Below are 20,262 nucleotides of genomic sequence, written 5' to 3' on the forward strand. Positions count from 1 at the left end.
ATTTTTTAAAACTAACTGCACAAATAATGCCGGACATAGTGGTGGAATATACTTATAGAAATACCTTTCTCCACCCCTTGAAGTACCAATGTCATCTAAGAACTTCTTACTTTAACTCCGATAAATGACTCTTCAAACTTTCCTCAGATCGAATATCCATTTCTGGAGAACTTGAAATGTCATTCTCTTGACAAGAAGAACAGTCTCATGTATTGCATTAAACGAAAAATTTCTATTCAAAGTAACATTGATACAGGGTATGTATGCCCTCCTGCTTCTCCATTGCTCACCCTCGATATTTGATTCGGGTTTTTTCTTCTCGTCTGTCTGGCGGTACATCGCCAGACGAGGTAGAGATCGACAGTTGAGCATAATAATACTGCAGAGCTGTCCTTTGTGCTCCTCTATCTTTCGACTTGAGTTCCGTCTGTCCGTTTTGCACAACTCCTCATTTCCTTCCGCGACAATCCGTCTAATCGCCATCATCTTTCGTGAAACAAAAACTACGGGAGGAAGGAAAAGATTTCGAGTTTCCTTAAGTGGAACAGGGTGGCTGTGATAAAAACGTCATTCTTTCTTTGTCTTTTATTTAGCTGTCTTCTTTGATGTTATTCAAAATCTGCGATGTTATCGATCGAATTGAACTATGATCATGAAGAAAGAAAAGAAAATGAAGATCTTTAACGAAGAAGATCTTTCCGAAAGTTACGCGTAAATTACAACGTAATAAAAAGAATTTTTTTACTATGAATAGTAAAACAATATTCTAGCAAATGATATACATTTCTCAGATATTGCTTTGTCTTTTTCGCAAGATGTGAGGGTATTTTTTTAAGAACGAAGATACATAGAAACTGTCGATTAGCTGACACACGGATTGCAATCCTTCTCTCCTATTCATTCGCAAAAGTGGCTATAAAATCGTTTTTCCAGCAGCTCTTGTGAACCCTTTTGGCACTATGCATCTATCGAAGGACATTCGCACGTCGTGAAAGAAACAATTCGACTATCCGCTTGTATCGCTATGGGCCATCTGGAGCTTCCACTATCTACGCGAAAATTGATCGTATAAAAGACATTCCTGAAAGTCCAACAAAAATTCTCTTCGTCGTCCAGCGATCCTACAGTCTCGTATGAAATTTATATGAAGCAGTTTGCCAAATAATCGAGAGGATAAATATGCACATGGAAAACACGCTTGTTACGCGAAATAAATATGATTTCCTTGAATTTCTACATTATTATTCTTAACGCACTGTTTACAACAGTAATACAAATCTAATCATTTTATATAAGATATATTTTTTATAAATTTCCGAGAAAGTATTTTATCATTTTATCTGATTAATTAATGAGAATTTATTACAATTCTATGTCTATATGATATGTTATACAGGGTGGCTCATTTTAATTTATACAGTCGATTTTTTAAAAAACTAAAAGAGATACGAAAAAATGTTTCAGACAGACATGTCACGATTTCGAGGGGGACATAAGATGATACCATTGGTTTGACCTTGAATGGTCGTTTGAAGGTCACGCGAAGATCACTTTCAATTTCTTAAATTGAAACCCCAACTTTTTATTGCAGATTCTTATTCTCCATCGAAAAGTAAGTAACTTTTGTCTGAAACATTTTTCCGAAAAATGTCATCTTATGTCCTTAAAATATCCTCAAAACTCATCTTGAAAATCATTTTAAGGACATAAGATGACATTTTTCGGAAAAATGTTTCAGACAAAAGTTACTTACTTTTCGATGGAGAATAAGAATCTGCAATAAAAAGTTGGGGTTTCAATTTAAGAAATTGAAAGTGATCTTCGCGTGACCTTCAAACGACCATTCAAGGTCAAACCAATGGTATCATCTTATGTCCCCCTTGAAATCGTGACATGTCTGTCTGAAACATTTTTTCGTATCTCTTTTAGTTTTTTAAAAAATCGACTGTATAAATTTAAATGGGCCACCCTGTATATGCATTATGGTCCTATCAATCATATACAGGGTGAGGCATCTAAAACAGGCCACCTGAATATCGCGGTTGTTATTGGTGATAGAAAAAAATGTGTCAGACCAAACTTGCATGGTTCCGAGGGACACATAATTTGTTCTAAATAGTTTTTTATTAGGTGGATGCGTAGAGATCATATGAAGGTCAGCTTCGTTTTTTTAAATGGTATGATATGTTTTTTTTACGTACCATCTAGTAGAGCGTTTGAAGATGCGCAAATTTTTTCTTTCCCGAGAAGTTCTGAGTTGATGATATCATTATTTTTTATATTGCCTAGAGTTCTCTGCTATTGAAAATACCGTAAATTCAGAAATGGAAAAGTTCTAGCCCTTAGAAATTTTTTCTTTTCCGAGAAGTTCTGAGTTGATATCATTATTTTTTATATTGCCTAGAGTTCTCTGCTATTAACAATACCGTAAATTCAGAAATGGAAAAGTTCTAGCCATTAGAAATTTTTTCTTTTTCCGAGAAGTTCTGAGTCGTTGATATCTATATTTTTTATATTGTCTAGAGTTCTCTGCTATTGAAAATACCGTAAACTCAGAAATGAAAAAGTTCTAGCACTTAGAAATTTTAGCCTTCAGTGACCTTGAATGATTTTGACCCGTAGATCAATGTGCATCTTCAAACGCTCTATTAGATGGTACATAAAAAAACATATCATACCATTTAAAAAAACGAAGCTGACCTTCATATGACCTCTACGCGTCCACCTAATAAAAAATTATTTAGAACAAATTATGTGTCCCTCGAAACCATGCAAGTTTGGTCTGACACATTTTTTTTCTATCACCAATAACAGCCGAGATATTCAGGTGGCCTGTTTTAGGTGCCTCACCCTATATAATCATGAAATACTGTATTTACAAATGTTGTATTGTGTAGCCTGACTAGCAAGTAGACTAACAAATATTCAATATAACATAAGCTATTTACTCAAAACGAAATTTTTTGTGACTTCACAAATACATATCGCGAAGAGTGATATTTCTCATAACTAATTTAATTAAACGAATAATATATACAATTCTTATATTTCCATTAATCTAACATATTTTTAAATAACACGATAATGCCATAATAGAACAGATCGTGTTGAATATTTGGTAAATGCTCATGCATTCAAATAAGCTATCGTAAGCCGATGCAATTAGCATTATCCGTTCATCTGCTTTGATTGACTATAAGCCTGTTCTATATCCATATAATATATTACCGCAGTAGTTTATCGTCTTTTGCCTAAGTTAATTTTGCATTGCGCCATGTTTAGAGTAATTGCACTTAAATCAAGTAAATAAAACTTACAATAAAAGAGAGCGAATTACATAAAATCAGTTCTAAAAACTGTTCAAAACCTGTTAATGTAAAATATTTGTGCGGTAGATATTCAATGTGCAATTTGTAGTAAAACTGTGATGTCAAGTGACGTAAGGTAAAGAACGATGAGCTCTGGTTAAACGGAACCATCGCTCTAGTGTGAATTACGCTTGTCCAGAAAAGCTATTCGACGGAAAACGTACCGTGACCGATACCACTCGGGTTTTCTCTTCAGCATGTGAAAAAGCGACGAAAAGAGTCCGAAAAGGGAGTCGATGGACAGCAGACAAAGAATAAGAAGCGGGAAATAGAAGAGCGAAAACGCGGTTTGAAACTCAGAACACAGCAAAATAAAAACCGGGAATTCGGGCACCAGGAAAACGTCTTGGGAAGAAGCAATAAGGACGTCTGGAAAAGACGGCTGGGAATTCTTTCGTGAGTAGGAAATATTTAATCCTTCGATAAAGACGATAATCATCAGACTGAGATAAAAGCTAAATCTTACGACGTGAAACAATTTATTATGGATCAGTTCCCATTTTCTTTCTCCTTTATAGCGAATTATGCAAAGTAAATTGCAAAGTTTTTTTTAAGCTTTTTTATTAGTTTAAACAATTTTCTAAACAATCTCCGAATTTTTATAAGCAGATATTTAAATTTAAGGATAAAAGCGATATAAAAACTTATCTGATCAGAGAAATGGGACTAATAAAAATTTGATTTTGTATAATATATATAACATAAGCAGACGACGTAACTACTTTTGATGATACATGGAAATTTTATCGCATCAAATTTACAGAAAATATTTGTCAGATGAAACGAATTTCCGATATCTAGGTGAATTCAGACAGTTTTTCCGCTTAGTCTACGATGTGGAGGCGTAAGCGGATATGCCCGCAAATGGATTTGCTACAAGTTTAAGTGCAACTCGAGTAGTTTCAAGAAAATATATCTGATAGATCCGGAGCTAAAAATTTCTTACTTCTTGTACCGTACGTAGTATACTTCTTGTACCATATATGTATAGCAAATAGTCTAATGCAAAATGTGGACTATCTGTTTCATAAATCTTTAATAAAACGAAGTTGAAAATAAATTACCAAACTTTTGCATTAGAAGTACGATTAAATGTTTTAAATAATTACAGGAAGAACGTTACACATAATAATTACGTCACAAAGGAAGCTCGATAACATTGATGATTTATAGCACACGGTTGCTCTAAATTATAATAATTATATTTGTCAGTGCAGTCGTACGGCATACCCAGCTGTTGCTATCCCTGTTATTAACTGCTAATCAATTTTTTACCTGTTCGTTGTTTCACTGGCTCATTTCTAGAGACATCTACGCATTCGAATGATAACGACATATGACGATTCGCGGGTCGATGATGACTCACTGCGATTACACTATAAAAACTGTTGATGTCTTTTAACTTTCAGCTTGATCGCTGCAGTCGATAAAGCTTATACCTTCGCACTTTCATCTTCGCTATTTTTACCCACGATAAAATATCGTTTCTTGTTTAAGTGGAGAACAAAATACGGAAGGAAATAACAACTTGAAGCTGTATTCAGTAGCGCGCGAACGTCATTTCGATTTCAAGATGATAATTCAAGTCCAACCGTTTGCAGCTAGTAAACATTTTATTTGTGCGCGTGATATGTGATAGAAAAATAATAAAAATGTGATTATAAAATGTATAGTCAGACTTCCTCAGATCTGACTTCTTTAAAACGAGAAGATGCTTGAAATAAAGAAGACAAGAATCAGACAATTTGTTAAATTGGAAATGGAAAAAGGTAGAAGACAAGATTCCAAATGGTTCGTCGCCAATCGCGATAGTTACTGCAGTCAAAGTTAGCTGGCGATTGTGCGAAGTTTGTTTCAATGCTGAAAATACCTTCACGCCTGGTTACGTCACTGACTGAGTAGAAATCGACGAAAGATACATTTTCTCAATCACGACAAAGTTTTTCTCACGGCGGACAGGAACGAAGTTCAGTTGTACTTTTCTACACAAGTTCCGCAGCGAAGATATAGGGCGTGCATGGAGTGCAGAGATCCAACATTGAGCTCTACACCAAAGTGCTATACTCTGTAATAACTAATATATGTATGAATCAGAGCTCAGAAGCTCTGTCTATATATAATATATTCGCTGCGTTTGAATCACAGTCTCTCAATCGCGCAAAAACAAATCGTGGTGCAGACAGAGTTTACGAACCTTTATTTGCGACATGTAATTGATAATAATGCTCGGCGTTTTTATTGATAGTGAACTTTCAAAGTAACAGGAAAGTTTTCTAATTCTTGTAATCGAAAAGTACTTTTCGCCAAAGCGCAGGATCTTGCCAGCTACGGTCGGGAACAAAGTTTCGCTCTGTATAACGTATTTCCGAAGTTTACTCTGTGTCGTGCGAGATTTTGCGGCTTCAAGGGACACGAGGACACGAGCTCAAACTTGAGCAACGTTTCGTGAATTTTGAAATGTACGTTCTTGCATCCTTAATACCCTACAAAGAGAGACGGAGACAGTGGCGACGGCTTTCGTCGTTCTGCTGGTTTATTACAACGGTCTCGGCCGTTGTAGCTTGAGATTTATCTTTCCCGCGACCGGCAACTGCGGCTACTTCGCAAAATACAGCGAAAGGAACGAGCGTGTTACAAAATGAATGCGCCGCGGAAGGAAGAAAAGATTGTACATTCGTTTCTTAAAGTTCTTGCCATTTAGAATGGGAGAGGAGAGATCAGAAAAGTTAAATATACAGAAAAACATACAGAAACCGCTGTACATTTCCTCATAGCAAGAGATCGGAATGTAGGTATCAAGCGAAACAAGACTACGAGCTCCTGAAAAATTAGCTGCTATCAAGTAAAGAGTGGAAATTTGTTCTGCTCTGATAATTTTCAACGAATTGTATCATAAACTAACAAGAAGATGGGCGATCTATTTGTCAGAGTTTTTCGAAAAGCGAAAGTGAAGAAATTGTTATTCACGTTAACGTTCAATGAGAAAATTGATAAATGATCAGCAAACAATTCAGCACATATTCTCCATGCTGCAGAAGAGATTCTCACAAAAGAAACAAATTTTATTCTGGCGATCGATGTGTTGGCAAAACCGTGAGAAGAGTTGTTTGTGACGCAAACAGGTTTACAAAAGCAAATGCTTTACTACAGGACTTGCACTAGATAGATAGATACAAAAAGTCCCGTTAAAACATGTATTCCTTCATGCTCGCTCCAAGAAGGAAATAACTCTATCGGCAGCGCGCTGTAAGAAGCTAAGTTTCTTGAATATTTCATCGCTGTTTCTCAATACGCTGAAAAGACGTAGAAACAAACATAGCGCACTATTTACTCGCCTGTAGTTTTTACAATGATATAAAGTGGCGTACAACGATATTTCTCGAGAAAGGAGCCCTAAACACGAGCTACTTGTGACATATCTGCAGGTAATCCTATACATATCCAATCTACGCGTAATGGTATAAACAGGAAATTATAAAGTTAGTCACTTAAAGTAAACTAGCTCTGAACTCTGACGAAATTCAACAAGGGAAGTTACATAATATGTTAAGTTTGTGAGATCAAGAAAATGCAACATCGACACGTTCAACATGCACGTAAAGTGAAACACTTATGTAAGTTAATTAATTGATACAGCAACTTCCGCGCTTTTGCCTTGTGTGCAACCGCGGAGCACCGGTTTGAAAGGTCCATGACAAAACTTGTTTGCCTGACATTTCATGAGACGAACAGAGTGCAGTTGTCGTCAAGAGACAACTCCATCACAGGATACGGCCGCGGAAATAGCTCTGATTTGTGCGTATACACGGCGAGTTATGAACCGAACGCAAAATACAATCCGCGGTTTCCGCAACTTCGTATTCTCTCAGAATAGTTTGAGTTTCATTCCGAAGATACGTGTGACTTGCCGGGAAACAGTTCTGGGTAAACATTCAAGAAGCGTTTCGATCGCCTTAACTTCGATGCCGATCCGCAGCCAAGATTAAATTCGCAGTTCTGAAGTTCTCTTCCAGCTGCGATCTTGCATGCAGGGACGATCGCCAAATGTACAAGCTCGAGCGTAATACAGGAAACCTCAACGGTCCCTCGCACTCCGCGAAATTATATCCCACGTATCCCATTTACTTGCATGCTATGAAATGATCGAGGATAAGCAGCGCAACGCACATAGAGAAGAAGAGGGAGGCAAGTGCTTCCAGAGAAGGGTGAATTACCAGGGGGGCAAAATGCCGCTATAGCGGCACTCGGCGAGCTTGTGAGAAGGTCGCGTAGCTATTTGTAATTGTAATTAGCAAGCCGGCTAATTCATTACGTCGCCAAGAAATATACGACGCGCCCCGCGTACTGCTTAACTAGGAGGATGGGGAATTCAACAAGAGAAAGCACACAGATACTAATCATTGCAAATGTCGTATGCGATGAATCATCGTATATCGCTACAGCATACGCAAGGAGATGTAATAACGAGAGAAGTAGGACATTGTAACTGCGTCAACACAAAGAAAGAAAAATATAGAAAAAGGAATACAAGAAAATGCAAAAGCCTGGTAGCAGTTCTTGCAGAGATTTTAAGTACATTTTTAAATTAAACACACGATGTTCTCTTTTAAACAATTTCTTCATACGTAGACTGTAAAAGCAACTTATAATAGATTTTGTTTTATAAAAACCGTTAAGAAATTAATTTTTTTTATTTGAAATCAATATCAAACATACTAAAGTTATATTCGAAAAAAATTAACAGAAAAAACAACCAATCAAATTTTAACTACTAAACAATTATATTATTAGAAACTGAATTAGCTAGATTAATAAAAACAGTTTGAGAAAGTGCAAGAAGTTAAACACTTAATATGTATAATTTTATAAAAGTAGAGATGTACTTTCTGAAGAATTTTAAGTAAAATTAGGCTCCTTTTATTCTAACAAAATAAGACAAGAATCAGCGATTTTAGATCGGAAAGTCTCGAACTAACGAGCTGAGTCGCTTTTGAAATTCGAACGTAACGAGCTGAGTCGAGATGCGAAGTCTGGGTGAGCGTCAGGGAACAGAATGAGATAAATTTGCGGGATCATGAAACATTCTGGACGGCTGGAGAACGTCGCCGTTGTCATCAGGGAAAAAATACTGCGACAGGTGCATCGCACGAAAAATAGGAGAACGTGTCAACGGAACTAGAGTCAGCGAGTATGTTTAACCGCCGCTGTTCTTAATCTGCATGGTTTATCTCCCGGGTCTATCCTGTATATTGTAGACACTTTACATCCTTTGGGACTGCGTTAACAGCACGGCGCTGTGTCCTAACTTTCAGTGAACAAATCAGTTGGGAATGTTCAAGAGGGATTCAACAAATAGTAATTCGTCTCATTGTCGTTGAGATGGAAATGGAAAAAAATCTATACAGTGTTGTGAATTATATATAACTAGAAAAAGAAAATTATGAAATTGCTTATATCTCATTTTAAGACTTTTCCGTATTTGCAACACATCAAGATAACCAACAACTACCCAAGCATTCTACTAAACTTTAAATAGTTTCTGCAATACGCCCAATTTTAGTTTACTTCGAAGTAACGAGGCAACTTGTGCACAAAATGCTGCCTTATATTTGATTCGGTAATATAAATTTTAAATTGCTAGATGAGGAAGAAAAGAGCACAGTTTCTTTTATGTTGCTTATATAATAAAAGTCGATATAAATAGACCGCGGCTCTCTTTTCATTCGTTACATGATAAATTCGTATGAAAAACGAATAATAACTTTAATACTTTTAACTTATTTTCTTAATGTTTATGTCTTATACAATTACAAATACATAAATTATCTATTTTGAAAGTTTAAACTCTGTTTCAACTACTTTAATTATAAAAAGGTCTTATTATAAAAAATTATAGAAAAGAAACACGATAAAGTGAAAAGAAGAAAACGGCATCTTGTTAATAATATTGCAAATATATTATTTGTATAATATATTTGCAATATTATTAACTATAACAGCACAATCATAAGAATGCATTAATATCGATAATTTCCTGGAGCATTGTTTTATCTTTGCAAATGAAGATACAGATTGCGTAAATACATGTAAATCTATTGATGCATTTCTCACTCCTGTATACTTCTGTACATGTACAGATATAGCGTCTTATGTATGCCGATGGTACAACCTCCAGGGCACAATCTTATCCCACCAACTAGTTAAATTAGACTGCGGGATCCGGTCTCCAACCTACGGCGGTTACCAATCGCACACGATGCAACGCGCATCGATCTATATCGTAGTTTATAAAGTGCATCGGGCATGAGATGTATCGCGAAATGGAAGTTTAAATGCCACGTGCTTCACGTGCACAAAAATTAATATAGGAAGACGTGTCGTGTATGTTTAACGTATACAAATGTATAATTATCGTTACATGAAATTTTTCGTAAAAATGTTCCACGTTGAATAAATATACAAAAGCAAGATCGTGCTATATAGTTATCGCGCATATCCTATACGGATCATGTTTCCGACAGAAATATACAGAATCAAATTACATGTAGTAATTAATAATATTAATGCCTAATATCAATTATAATGCAATTAATACGGTGAAATACGAGAACGAAGAGGATGATGTAAACGTTGTATGGACGACGTTTACAACTGACCTATTGTGAAATTCCTTTACTACGTATTTCCTTGCTGAATGAAACGTGCGCCTTGGATCTCGCAAAGAGAGAAAAGTACGCGCGTTCCCTTCCCGCACCCTCAAGAAGCTCTTTTCCACGAGGATAGTCCTCCCGGCGAGTTGCCTCGACGAGCAATCTCACGAAATTGCACCGCGCGATTTCACGTCGTTCCGTCGACGTTACCGTTCGCATTCCCAACGTTCCCTTTTTCCTAGTCCTTCGACTTTCATTTGACTGACAGAAGGGGATAGCACGGCAGGATGAAAAAGTACATAAGGAGAAGAGCGGTGGACAAAAAGATCTAAAGTTAGGGGGGAAGAAGAAAAATAATAAAAATGAATTTCTTCATTTTGCTATGCTGACGTTATAAATAATAAAAGATAGTCCCGGAAGTAATTAATTGATTTATTATAGTAGCTATAAATATGGACGTATAACGTTATTTCAATTCCAATTTTATGAAGAGTTTTATAATAAGTTCTTTAAGATAAAATGCGCAATTAAGCACACGTTACTTGTCTTTTTAATGATTTCTAAAACAGATAGATGAACATTGTAATTTTCTGTTTCCCCATTTCCGTCGTTCTCGCAGAAAAGTAGTTCCGGTGGGGATCAAACTCGAAAGTAAGCTTTCGTGTAGCAAACTGTACATCACCGAGCCAAGTATGTCAGTTAATGGCTCCACCCGTTCATATGCATGTGCAGTGTACTCCAGTTGATCATAACTCACATGCCCAGATTACGTAAAAGTTTATAAAGAATTCTATGCTCTCTGTCTATATTTAAAGCCAATTTTTAGTTCATGTAGTTTCTTTTCCTTCATGAATATATAAGTAGTCTATATCCATCTAGATAAGGATCAACTTTGGTATACTGTATTGAAATGCATGTTATTACGCGAAATACTCTTGATGTCTTCTTAAAAAAATAAAAAATGTGCAATATTTGAAAAAAGATGAGCAAACAACTAGCATTACACTAATCTTTCAACAAAACTACTAGAATAATAATCATCATTTTTCTTTAATCTAATAAATACAGGCGCTTAAGATTTGCACAGAAGCAAAAAATCATAAGGATCATTAGAGCATAAAAATTAATAAAGCACTCACCCGTGCTTTTGACGTCTGCTTCAGTCCGATGGCTGATTGGCTGCGATTACTCTGCAAGAAAAGACAAAAGCCTTCGTTATCGAAACGACGTTAAACTGATCATTGTCATTAAACGAATATTCGCCAAACGATATCGTCCATGTCGCTCCGTACCGGCATTTTCAGTCCGGAAAGTGAAGAGACGAACCGCGTTAAATCGTCATCGTGAAATACGCCATCAAAATACAAACGCGCGCGAGGCTACTCGCGTTTCGGTATCGGTGATATCTATCTATATTGTACTTTAAGCGTACATTTATGACAGCGATCAGCTGAAAGCACGTCGCTCAGACGGACGGACGGACAGGCAGAACGGTCAAATTCAAAACGCGCGTTTCCGACATTCGATCCGGCGCGCGATCTCCGCCGGATGGCAGGAAGAATCTATCTTCGCTAGAAAACAGGTCGCGGGGGTGGATAGAGGGGATGCGCGCAGGATCTGGATCGTTTGCTTCCCTTTATGGCGTTCGGCGGGCTATTTCCGGGTCGCAAATAAATCCGCTTCGGGTGCGTCAAAGCGCCGTTTTGCGCGATATCGCCGCGGGTAGCGATACAAAACGATAAAACGGTAAATCACGGTGAAAACGTCGGTCCGGCCGGTATCGTCGCGGACGCTCCGTCATTGCCCGGAAATGCGTAAATCTTAATTGGCCTGTCGGGACTGTGGTCGCGCGACGCGAAGTAAACTGTGCCGCACGAGAACGGCGGCTGTCCGGGGCGAGCCGGGCGAATTAACCCCCACGTTCAGAACTTATTCCGGCAGGAATGACAAAGCGGCTGAAACAGAATCACGTATCTCGGCGATTTAATTAAGCCGTCCCGCTCTCTCGCCGTATATCCCGGCGTTGATTAAGCTGTTTTCGGCGAATGCCAATACGCATTTTTATCCGCGCTGATTGCCGCTGCATTTCCAACGGTTCGCTGGGTCATCCCTTTCACGAATGTCCACTGAAACGTCACAAAGCCTATCTCGCCATTTTTCGATTTCCGCGCTAGCTTTCCCTCGCGCGATTTCACTTTTATACAACGGCAAATTCGGAATGTAAATTTTTTAAATAAATATTATCATGCGACTCTTTTTTAGTCAGGTCGCGCGTTTTATGTCACATTCGCGTTGTACTATTTTATTTTATAATATTTGCACTTACAATATTTTTCTTCCCCGCGTGATGAGATAATCATAAAAAGAAAAACAAATTTATGTACACTGCATAAACAAAATATGCGATTCGCAAAAAGACATATGGTACATATACTATGCATATTTATTTAATATATTTATTTAATTTCCTGATCTGCAATTTCTAATCCAGGATAACTATAATAAATGCAGAAGGACTAAAAGCTGTCAGTATTATTCCTGTTAATCATATAAAAAGAAAAATCGATAATATAAAAACTCTCTTTTATAGAAATACATTTAGTCAATAAAATTTTCAGCAGTCTGATATCAAAAGACCCGATGACGGCTAAAGTAATCTTTTCGAGATTAAATTTTCATCTTGTGATTAAAAGAGCAAAATAGAACTGCTGCCAAGAAAAGTATTTCTATTAAAGAAAACGTTTTCTTATTAAGCAGAGACAGAGATTCGTGTGCAGTCTCTTACGGATTCAAGATACCCAATGCTTCTGCGACTTAATGCTTACTGAAACTTTTTTCTTAAGTACATCGAAAAATCCTGAGTGTAATCTGCACCAGGCATATTGATCACGTCGAGTTAGTAATTAAAATATCCTCGGAATGTAACTTCCTGTAGCGTTCGGAACGGAAACGGGAACGTGGTATGGCCCGTCAGTTTCGACGTAGTCGATGCCACGCCGACAATAATTAGCGCGCATTTAGCGGCATTTCGCTTGTCCAAAATCAGCTAACAGATATACTGAGAAACAAACGAGCTTTGTACGAGACGTGATAATTAAGCGGTTTATCTCGATTAATTACGGATAATTACGGTTGGCAATTAGTCCAATTGCTGCGACTGTCCGATGCAGCATGAGTGGCCGGGTTGCACTCTTCAACATTGCCCCCGTCGCCCGCAATTGTAGTCGACGAAACCGCGACAACTACACGCTCGCCCTTAGTGCCGATGCTCTCACGGATTTTCCTGGTCGCTCTGAATCTCGAAAATTGCCTCGTAAACCAAGTACGCCGAGTTGGAATCGAGCTTGAGCGTTTCCCCAGTTACATTTCCGCTTGGTACCGTCGCCCAATTTAAATCGTCATCTACATTTTATGACGCAATAAGCAACCGACGGGCGTAAATTACGCCGCCGAATATCCGTTTGACTTTCATCTCGCTATGGATGCGGAGACTTGAGATTCCCGATCAATCATCGCCTCGTGGTTACTCCGTAAAAATTGTATCGTCAAGCTTACGCGTCTTGGATTGCCCGATAATGGGGATTGCAGAGCGCACAACAAAACTTTCGAGTGGAAGAAATTAAACTTGGCAGAGCTTGGACGTCGCTCTCTCTCCGACGCCGAATTTGGCAGTAACGTCGGCCGGGCCATTACTGTATTCGTAATTACTCCAGGTTTTCCATCGCGCTTGCTTTACACCACGCCATGGATATAATATTCTAAAGCGAATTGACCTACTTCCAGTAATTGCGGACCGTCCAGCTTTCTTAACCTGCCCATTCCTCCAACTTCCGTCCGCGCGTCTCCTGTCATTTTTATTTCACCCTTTTCGCGCTCCTTCTTCCATCTACTTAACCGTCGGAGATGCGGCTCACGGTAAAGGCATTACAAAGCCGAAGGAAAAAAATGTGGAAAGAGTCGAGAAGGGATGAAAAGGGGACGTACAAACAATGAGGCAGGAACTTTGACGAAAAATCGCAGCCGTCTGATCGCAGCCAAACGCCATCCTGCATCGCGCTCCATCGACCGAACTTTTTCTTCTCGCTTACGAGCCTCCGCCTCGCGCGAGAAGTTTCGACGGGCGTTTGCAGGCGAATTTATCGGCGTCGCGGTCTATTAACTCGTAATGGCATTAAGTCGACCTGCCGATACCCGATATGCCGTAAAATTATTTTCTGTTTGAGCGCGTTACAGACCACGCGACAGCTTCGCGCGGACTGCTTAAATAGCGGTGAGCTTAATAACGATCGTAATCCATGATTAGATATGATTAATGAACTTAATTAATATGTAAAGCGAGATATATATCGAACGAATGAAAATAATCATTTCAAAAGCAAATGACATAAGTACAAGTTAGTTTAGCTGAATGATAAAAGAAAATGAAAAGTATACATATGTTGAATGAATGCATAATTCTTTTATAATTTTCTCGCTGATTTGATATCTTCTATGATATTTTATATTTTATTTTTTAATCGCGATCACGATATCCTTTATTTGGTTATTAATAATGAAAATTCGAGAATGAGAAAATATCAGATGCATTCAACGGCTTTATTCTATCATGTTTATTTTAAAATTAGCCTCTTCATCATATAAGAAAATTTCTACTTGAGAAGAAGCAATAAGCAGTAAATAAGGAATAATATGGGAATAATCCTATATTATTATTCTTTATTTGTAATTTTTTTATTGCTTTCTCTTATTGTCATTGTTCTTGCTCCGGATTAAGAAGATACGGAATCTCATATCTGAAGTATTAAGAATAATAACAATTTAAACCAGGAGAGATATATCCTCCAGAAGGAAAAATATACAAAAATTTCCATAGAGAAATTTTATATGTTGATATAACGATAAGAATTAAGTTGAATAAATTTGCATATATGTATCGTATACTAAATAATCATAATATTATTTTGATAGCGATTAGTCATCCTAAACTAATACTCGATATCACTCCATTGTCTTAGCTCAATTTTATTTTCACAGGAAACCTCTATATTGTTCCATCATCAGCAATTCGGTTACATAACAAAATTTTGTCTACGTAAATTTCTTGAGTATTACTTCCAAATGAAATTCATCGCTGATCGATTGACGAACGAGGATTGGTTAGCGTAGATCGCTACTATTAATTCAACCTTGAGCAACCAGCACCTGAATTGAAAACAAATCAATCCGGCGGAATGAAATGTGGTACGAGAGCTCCGGGTATCAGAACGCTTGGGAAAATTCATTGGCGGGTCACGTACAAAGGAAACGGGAATTCCATTTCGCGGAGGAAGCCTCTGCCGTCTCCGATGTGCTATTCGGATAATTATTCAGTGCGCTTTGGGCAGCTGTGATCGCAAAAAGAGGATAATATTCGATTCCGAGCGGGAGAGGGACGCGTTCGCGTGCTCATATTCGCGCGCACTGTTTAATACCAATTTGTCCAGCACAACTCGCTTTGTCTCTCTCAAATTTTATATACTTCGATTGTCCGTTATAATACTTTAATAATCCATAGTTTTCATAAAATGTAAAGCTTAATAAAGCAACATTTCAATTTCATATTTCAATACGCGTATCAAATCGAAATGCACGAATATCGCAGCAGATGTAAAAGGATACGGACATGATAATTTATTACTACTGAGTACAGCCGGTAATTTTTCAGAGTAATAGCTCTTTCGCTGGAAATTAAATAGAAATTGCACGATAATTGGGAATATTGACGGGCGAACGGTGTAACGGCAGGAAGACAATCGATCTCCGATTAATTATATGTGTATTCGTGTCTACGACCTGAGCTGAATGTCGGTCAGTTAATCAATGAAAATCATAATTCTGTTTCATCTATCCCATCCATTTCGCAATTTATGCATTGAAACTATTTTCTCCTTCACGTATTCACATGCTTTTAACTCGCACAGTTACATCGCAGAAAATCGGCACATTGGAATATATTTGCAATCTTGTTACCATGGGAAAATCAATAGTCGTTAATTATTTCGGTACAACCTACTTTTTCTTCGGTGACTACGATATTGTCTTTCTATTTTTAATTACGTCTGGCGCATGTTGGTTAGTGCTTTCATCTCAAGTCTGCAGTAACCGAAGTACCGGCGAACTTTTGATTGTAAATTTCAGCGCAAGAGCGCATAGACATTAATGGAACGATGTTCGTCCGTTCTTGCATATGCTTGCATATTAGAACAGAAATTCTAAATTCTACTTTGTGACGTCAAAAATGTCTTTCTATTAGTATCTCCTATATATATCGCCTATTGCTTTCTTATGCAGAACTAAGATAAAAGATAAAATGCAGAGTATTTCGTTCTGGAGCGTTTTTAATATAATTTTATTAGTAATGCCTTGCACTGTAAATATTTGTCGCAAGCATGAGCGCTGCCAAGCTTCTTAGTGAAATCTCCTTCTTATATACTTTACATACTGAAATAAGGACTGTAAATCTTATGAAATGGCAGAAGAAAAGTCTCACTATTTATTCTGTCTAGCACGTTATGTTTCTCTTACTCAGATTAAATTAATTCTGAGACAATATAATTCTTTTAAAAAATAGGTAAAAACATATTTTCTTATTATATGTTTTACTTGTTATATTATATTATTTATTATATAATAAATTATATCATATATTTTTTATATTTTTCTTTATGTAAAATATTGCATGTGATGCAGAAATAATGTAAATTTAGTAAATTATATTATGTTATTTTTCTGAAAAACATATTGCCAACTTTAACATTCGATACTTTACTGCAGTTTAATAAAATTACAATTAAATAGAATTTATAATAGAATAAATCAATCTTTTCATATAAAAACATACAATGTATGTATGTGACAAAATGAATTTGTACAATACATCGAATATCTCAATTGTAGATGATCATCATATAATTTCATCAGAAATGCGCTATGTGAAATTCATGAATTGATTCATGATTATACAGTGGTGAATAATGAAGAAAATTATCGTAAATTTCATAGGATGTATAGAAAATTTTATATAACTCGATCTACATTGCAAAAATGGATCATGTATTAATCACATTAACTATCGCAATGGAGGACTAACAAGTAAACCTACGGAAGTGTCACTCTCCGATTTTTATGAAATTTGGATATGTTATAATACATGAAAAACTAAGGGACACGTATTTTTTTTTAGCGGCGGAAAAACATTTAGGGGGTGAAACGACCCCCCAAAATGGGGGGTAAAATGGAAAAATTGCGATATCTTTGAGACCAGTGAAGCGATTTTAATGATTTTTGGTATGAAAGTATCTTTCGATAGAAGACGAAAATCGGCCTAGGTATGTTGGAAGGGGAGTGAAAATTAGGGGGTGAACTACCCCTAAAGTGACCAATTTCTTGCTGCAAAAAATCAGTTTTGATCTGATCGAAGTAAAATCTATTAAAACTTCAAGAGGAAAGCTAATTAAGGAACACGTATTTTTTTGTTTTGTTTCATATAAATATTTGGGGGGTAAACAATCCCTAAATTGCCGCGTTCGTTTGGCATTGCGCATGAAACACCTTGTGAAACTATATTTTTTAACTGTTCGATCTTTTTAATATATTGGTTTTTTAAGTCGCTGAATCCGAATCTGAAATCAGATTTTCAAAATGCAATATGGCGGATCCAATATGGCGGACGAAAACTCGAAAAATTACTTGAATAGACAGTAACTCGACATGCGACTTTCAAAATACAATAAAATCAACTTTTGACATTTATTGTTAGTTATGTGAAGTGAATTAAACATGTTAAAAATATTAATCGTTTATAACAAAATTGTTTAAACAATGTAGCTAAAAAATGAAATGAAAAATGATTAGAGTGAGTCCCCTTGCCTCTCACTATTCTCTGTAAGTGTGTCAGAACACGATTCATTGTTAGAACGCTTATGTACAGGTAACGAAAGATTTTTTTGTTATTTCAATTTTATTCTTTTTTTTGTCGTTTTAATTTTTTTTGTGTTTTTATTTCATTAATTTTTTTATTATTACTTTTATTTTATAAATGGCTGATTTGACAATTAAATCATTTTTTGAAAGTTTTGCATACATGATATTCGTTAAAAAAATCCGTTCTAAATAAAACCATTCCTGTTGGTACAACGGGGATGATTCAACCCCTAGATGTCTTTTTCTTTCGACCTTGGAAGAATTTTATTAGGTATTTTTCAGATAATGTCATTTTACACAATTATGACATAAATTTGCACCATTGAAATAACGTCATTAAATTGCAATCGCTGATACACAATCAGTTTTCTTCTCCTCGATTTCAAAATCTTATTAAATACTCATGGTATAAAAGTGGGTATATAAAAGAAAAACCGTTGGAGTTTGATAATCCCGTTGATTTCTGTTTTAAAACTTGTGAGACGTCTTGCGGGTTCTGCAATGTGTGTGCAGTAATAAGATGTGCTTGGTGCAAAGAATCTTTGTGCATAATACATTTTTTTAACGAATATCATGTATGCAAAACTTTCAAAAAATGATTTAATTGTCAAATCAGCCATTTATAAAATAAAAGTAATAATAAAAAAATTAATGAAATAAAAACACAAAAAAAATTAAAACGACAAAAAAAAGAATAAAATTGAAATAACAAAAAAATCTTTCGTTACCTGTACATAAGCGTTCTAACAATGAATCGTGTTCTGACACACTTACAGAGAATAGTGAGAGGCAAGGGGACTCACTCTAATCATTTTTCATTTCATTTTTTAGCTACATTGTTTAAACAATTTTGTTATAAACGATTAATATTTTTAACATGTTTAATTCACTTCACATAACTAACAATAAATGTCAAAAGTTGATTTTATTGTATTTTGAAAGTCGCATGTCGAGTTACTGTCTATTCAAGTAATTTTTCGAGTTTTCGTCCGCCATATTGGATCCGCCATATTGCATTTTGAAAATCTGATTTCAGATTCGGATTCAGCGACTTAAAAAACCAATATATTAAAAAGATCGAACAGTTAAAAAATATAGTTTCACAAGGTGTTTCATGCGCAATGCCAAACGAACGCGGCAATTTAGGGATTGTTTACCCCCCAAATATTTATATGAAACAAAACAAAAAAATACGTGTTCCTTAATTAGCTTTCCTCTTGAAGTTTTAATAGATTTTACTTCGATCAGATCAAAACTGATTTTTTGCAGCAAGAAATTGGTCACTTTAGGGGTAGTTCACCCCCTAATTTTCACTCCCCTTCCAACATACCTAGGCCGATTTTCGTCTTCTATCGAAAGATACTTTCATACCAAAAATCATTAAAATCGCTTCACTGGTCTCAAAGATATCGCAATTTTTCCATTTTACCCCCCATTTTGGGGGGTCGTTTCACCCCCTAAATATGTTTTTTCGCCGCTAAAAAAAATACGTGTCCCTTAGTTTTTCATGTATTATAACATATCCAAATTTCATAAAAATCGGAGAGTGACACTTCCGTAGGTTTACTTGTAAGCGTCTTTCGAAAAAAATCAACGTGAAATAAGTGTTCTTGCACGGAAGACAATGGATACATTGTTAATTATCCTCGCGCGAATCGACACGGCCTCGGTTTTGATCAGATTTTAATCCTGACTAATCCATTTCGTGCTCTGGTGCTCACGATTGCGCGTGCCAACCCGTTGTTTCGGACTGCGGTTCCGCAATTGTAATTAGCGTTTTCGTTACGCCACCCATTCCTAGTGATATCGTCGATTTCCCACGAGCGCACGCGGAAAACAAATTAGTCGGTGATCGCGAAAGATTGCGGTTATTGCTGACTGCATAATTAATACACGGCTGACCAAAAAAAAAGATATTTCATCGCGACGCGAACGTGACAATTATAAAACGTTCATTATTCGCCAAATGTAATAATATGTCAATCCGCACGTATATTTCGATATGCGAATAAATTAAAAGCATTAACTCACGTTCACGTATTCCATTTTCTGTCTAGCATAACGGTCGAAATACATTTCGATTGTATAAATAATAATTTATAATAATGTGTTAATGATATTATGTTAATAACAATGTGTTAGTGAAACTATTATAAAAATATATTAATCTTACGATTTGCCAGCAATTCCAGAATTTCCTATGGTTCTGTATGCACATATGCATTTGTGTATAATAGAATGTATATCTTACAATCAGATTACTACTGCTTGTGTTGTTATTT

The 20,262-nt window shown here is 36.3% G+C and overlaps 1 protein-coding gene across 1 annotated transcript in view; it reads right to left on the minus strand.

The window, feature by feature from the left end:
- Positions 1 to 20,262, minus strand: part of LOC105281158 — a 316,155-nt gene that overhangs the window by 249,642 nt on the left and 46,251 nt on the right. Inside the window, exon 3 of the mRNA XM_011342200.2 lies at positions 11,158 to 11,208. Coding sequence (XP_011340502.1) covers positions 11,158 to 11,208 — 51 coding nt within the window. The remainder of the gene's footprint in view (positions 1 to 11,157; positions 11,209 to 20,262) is intronic.

The sequence above is a fragment of the Ooceraea biroi genome, chromosome 5 (assembly GCF_003672135.1).
Source record: "Ooceraea biroi isolate clonal line C1 chromosome 5, Obir_v5.4, whole genome shotgun sequence".
Classification (NCBI taxonomy): domain Eukaryota; kingdom Metazoa; phylum Arthropoda; class Insecta; order Hymenoptera; family Formicidae; genus Ooceraea; species Ooceraea biroi.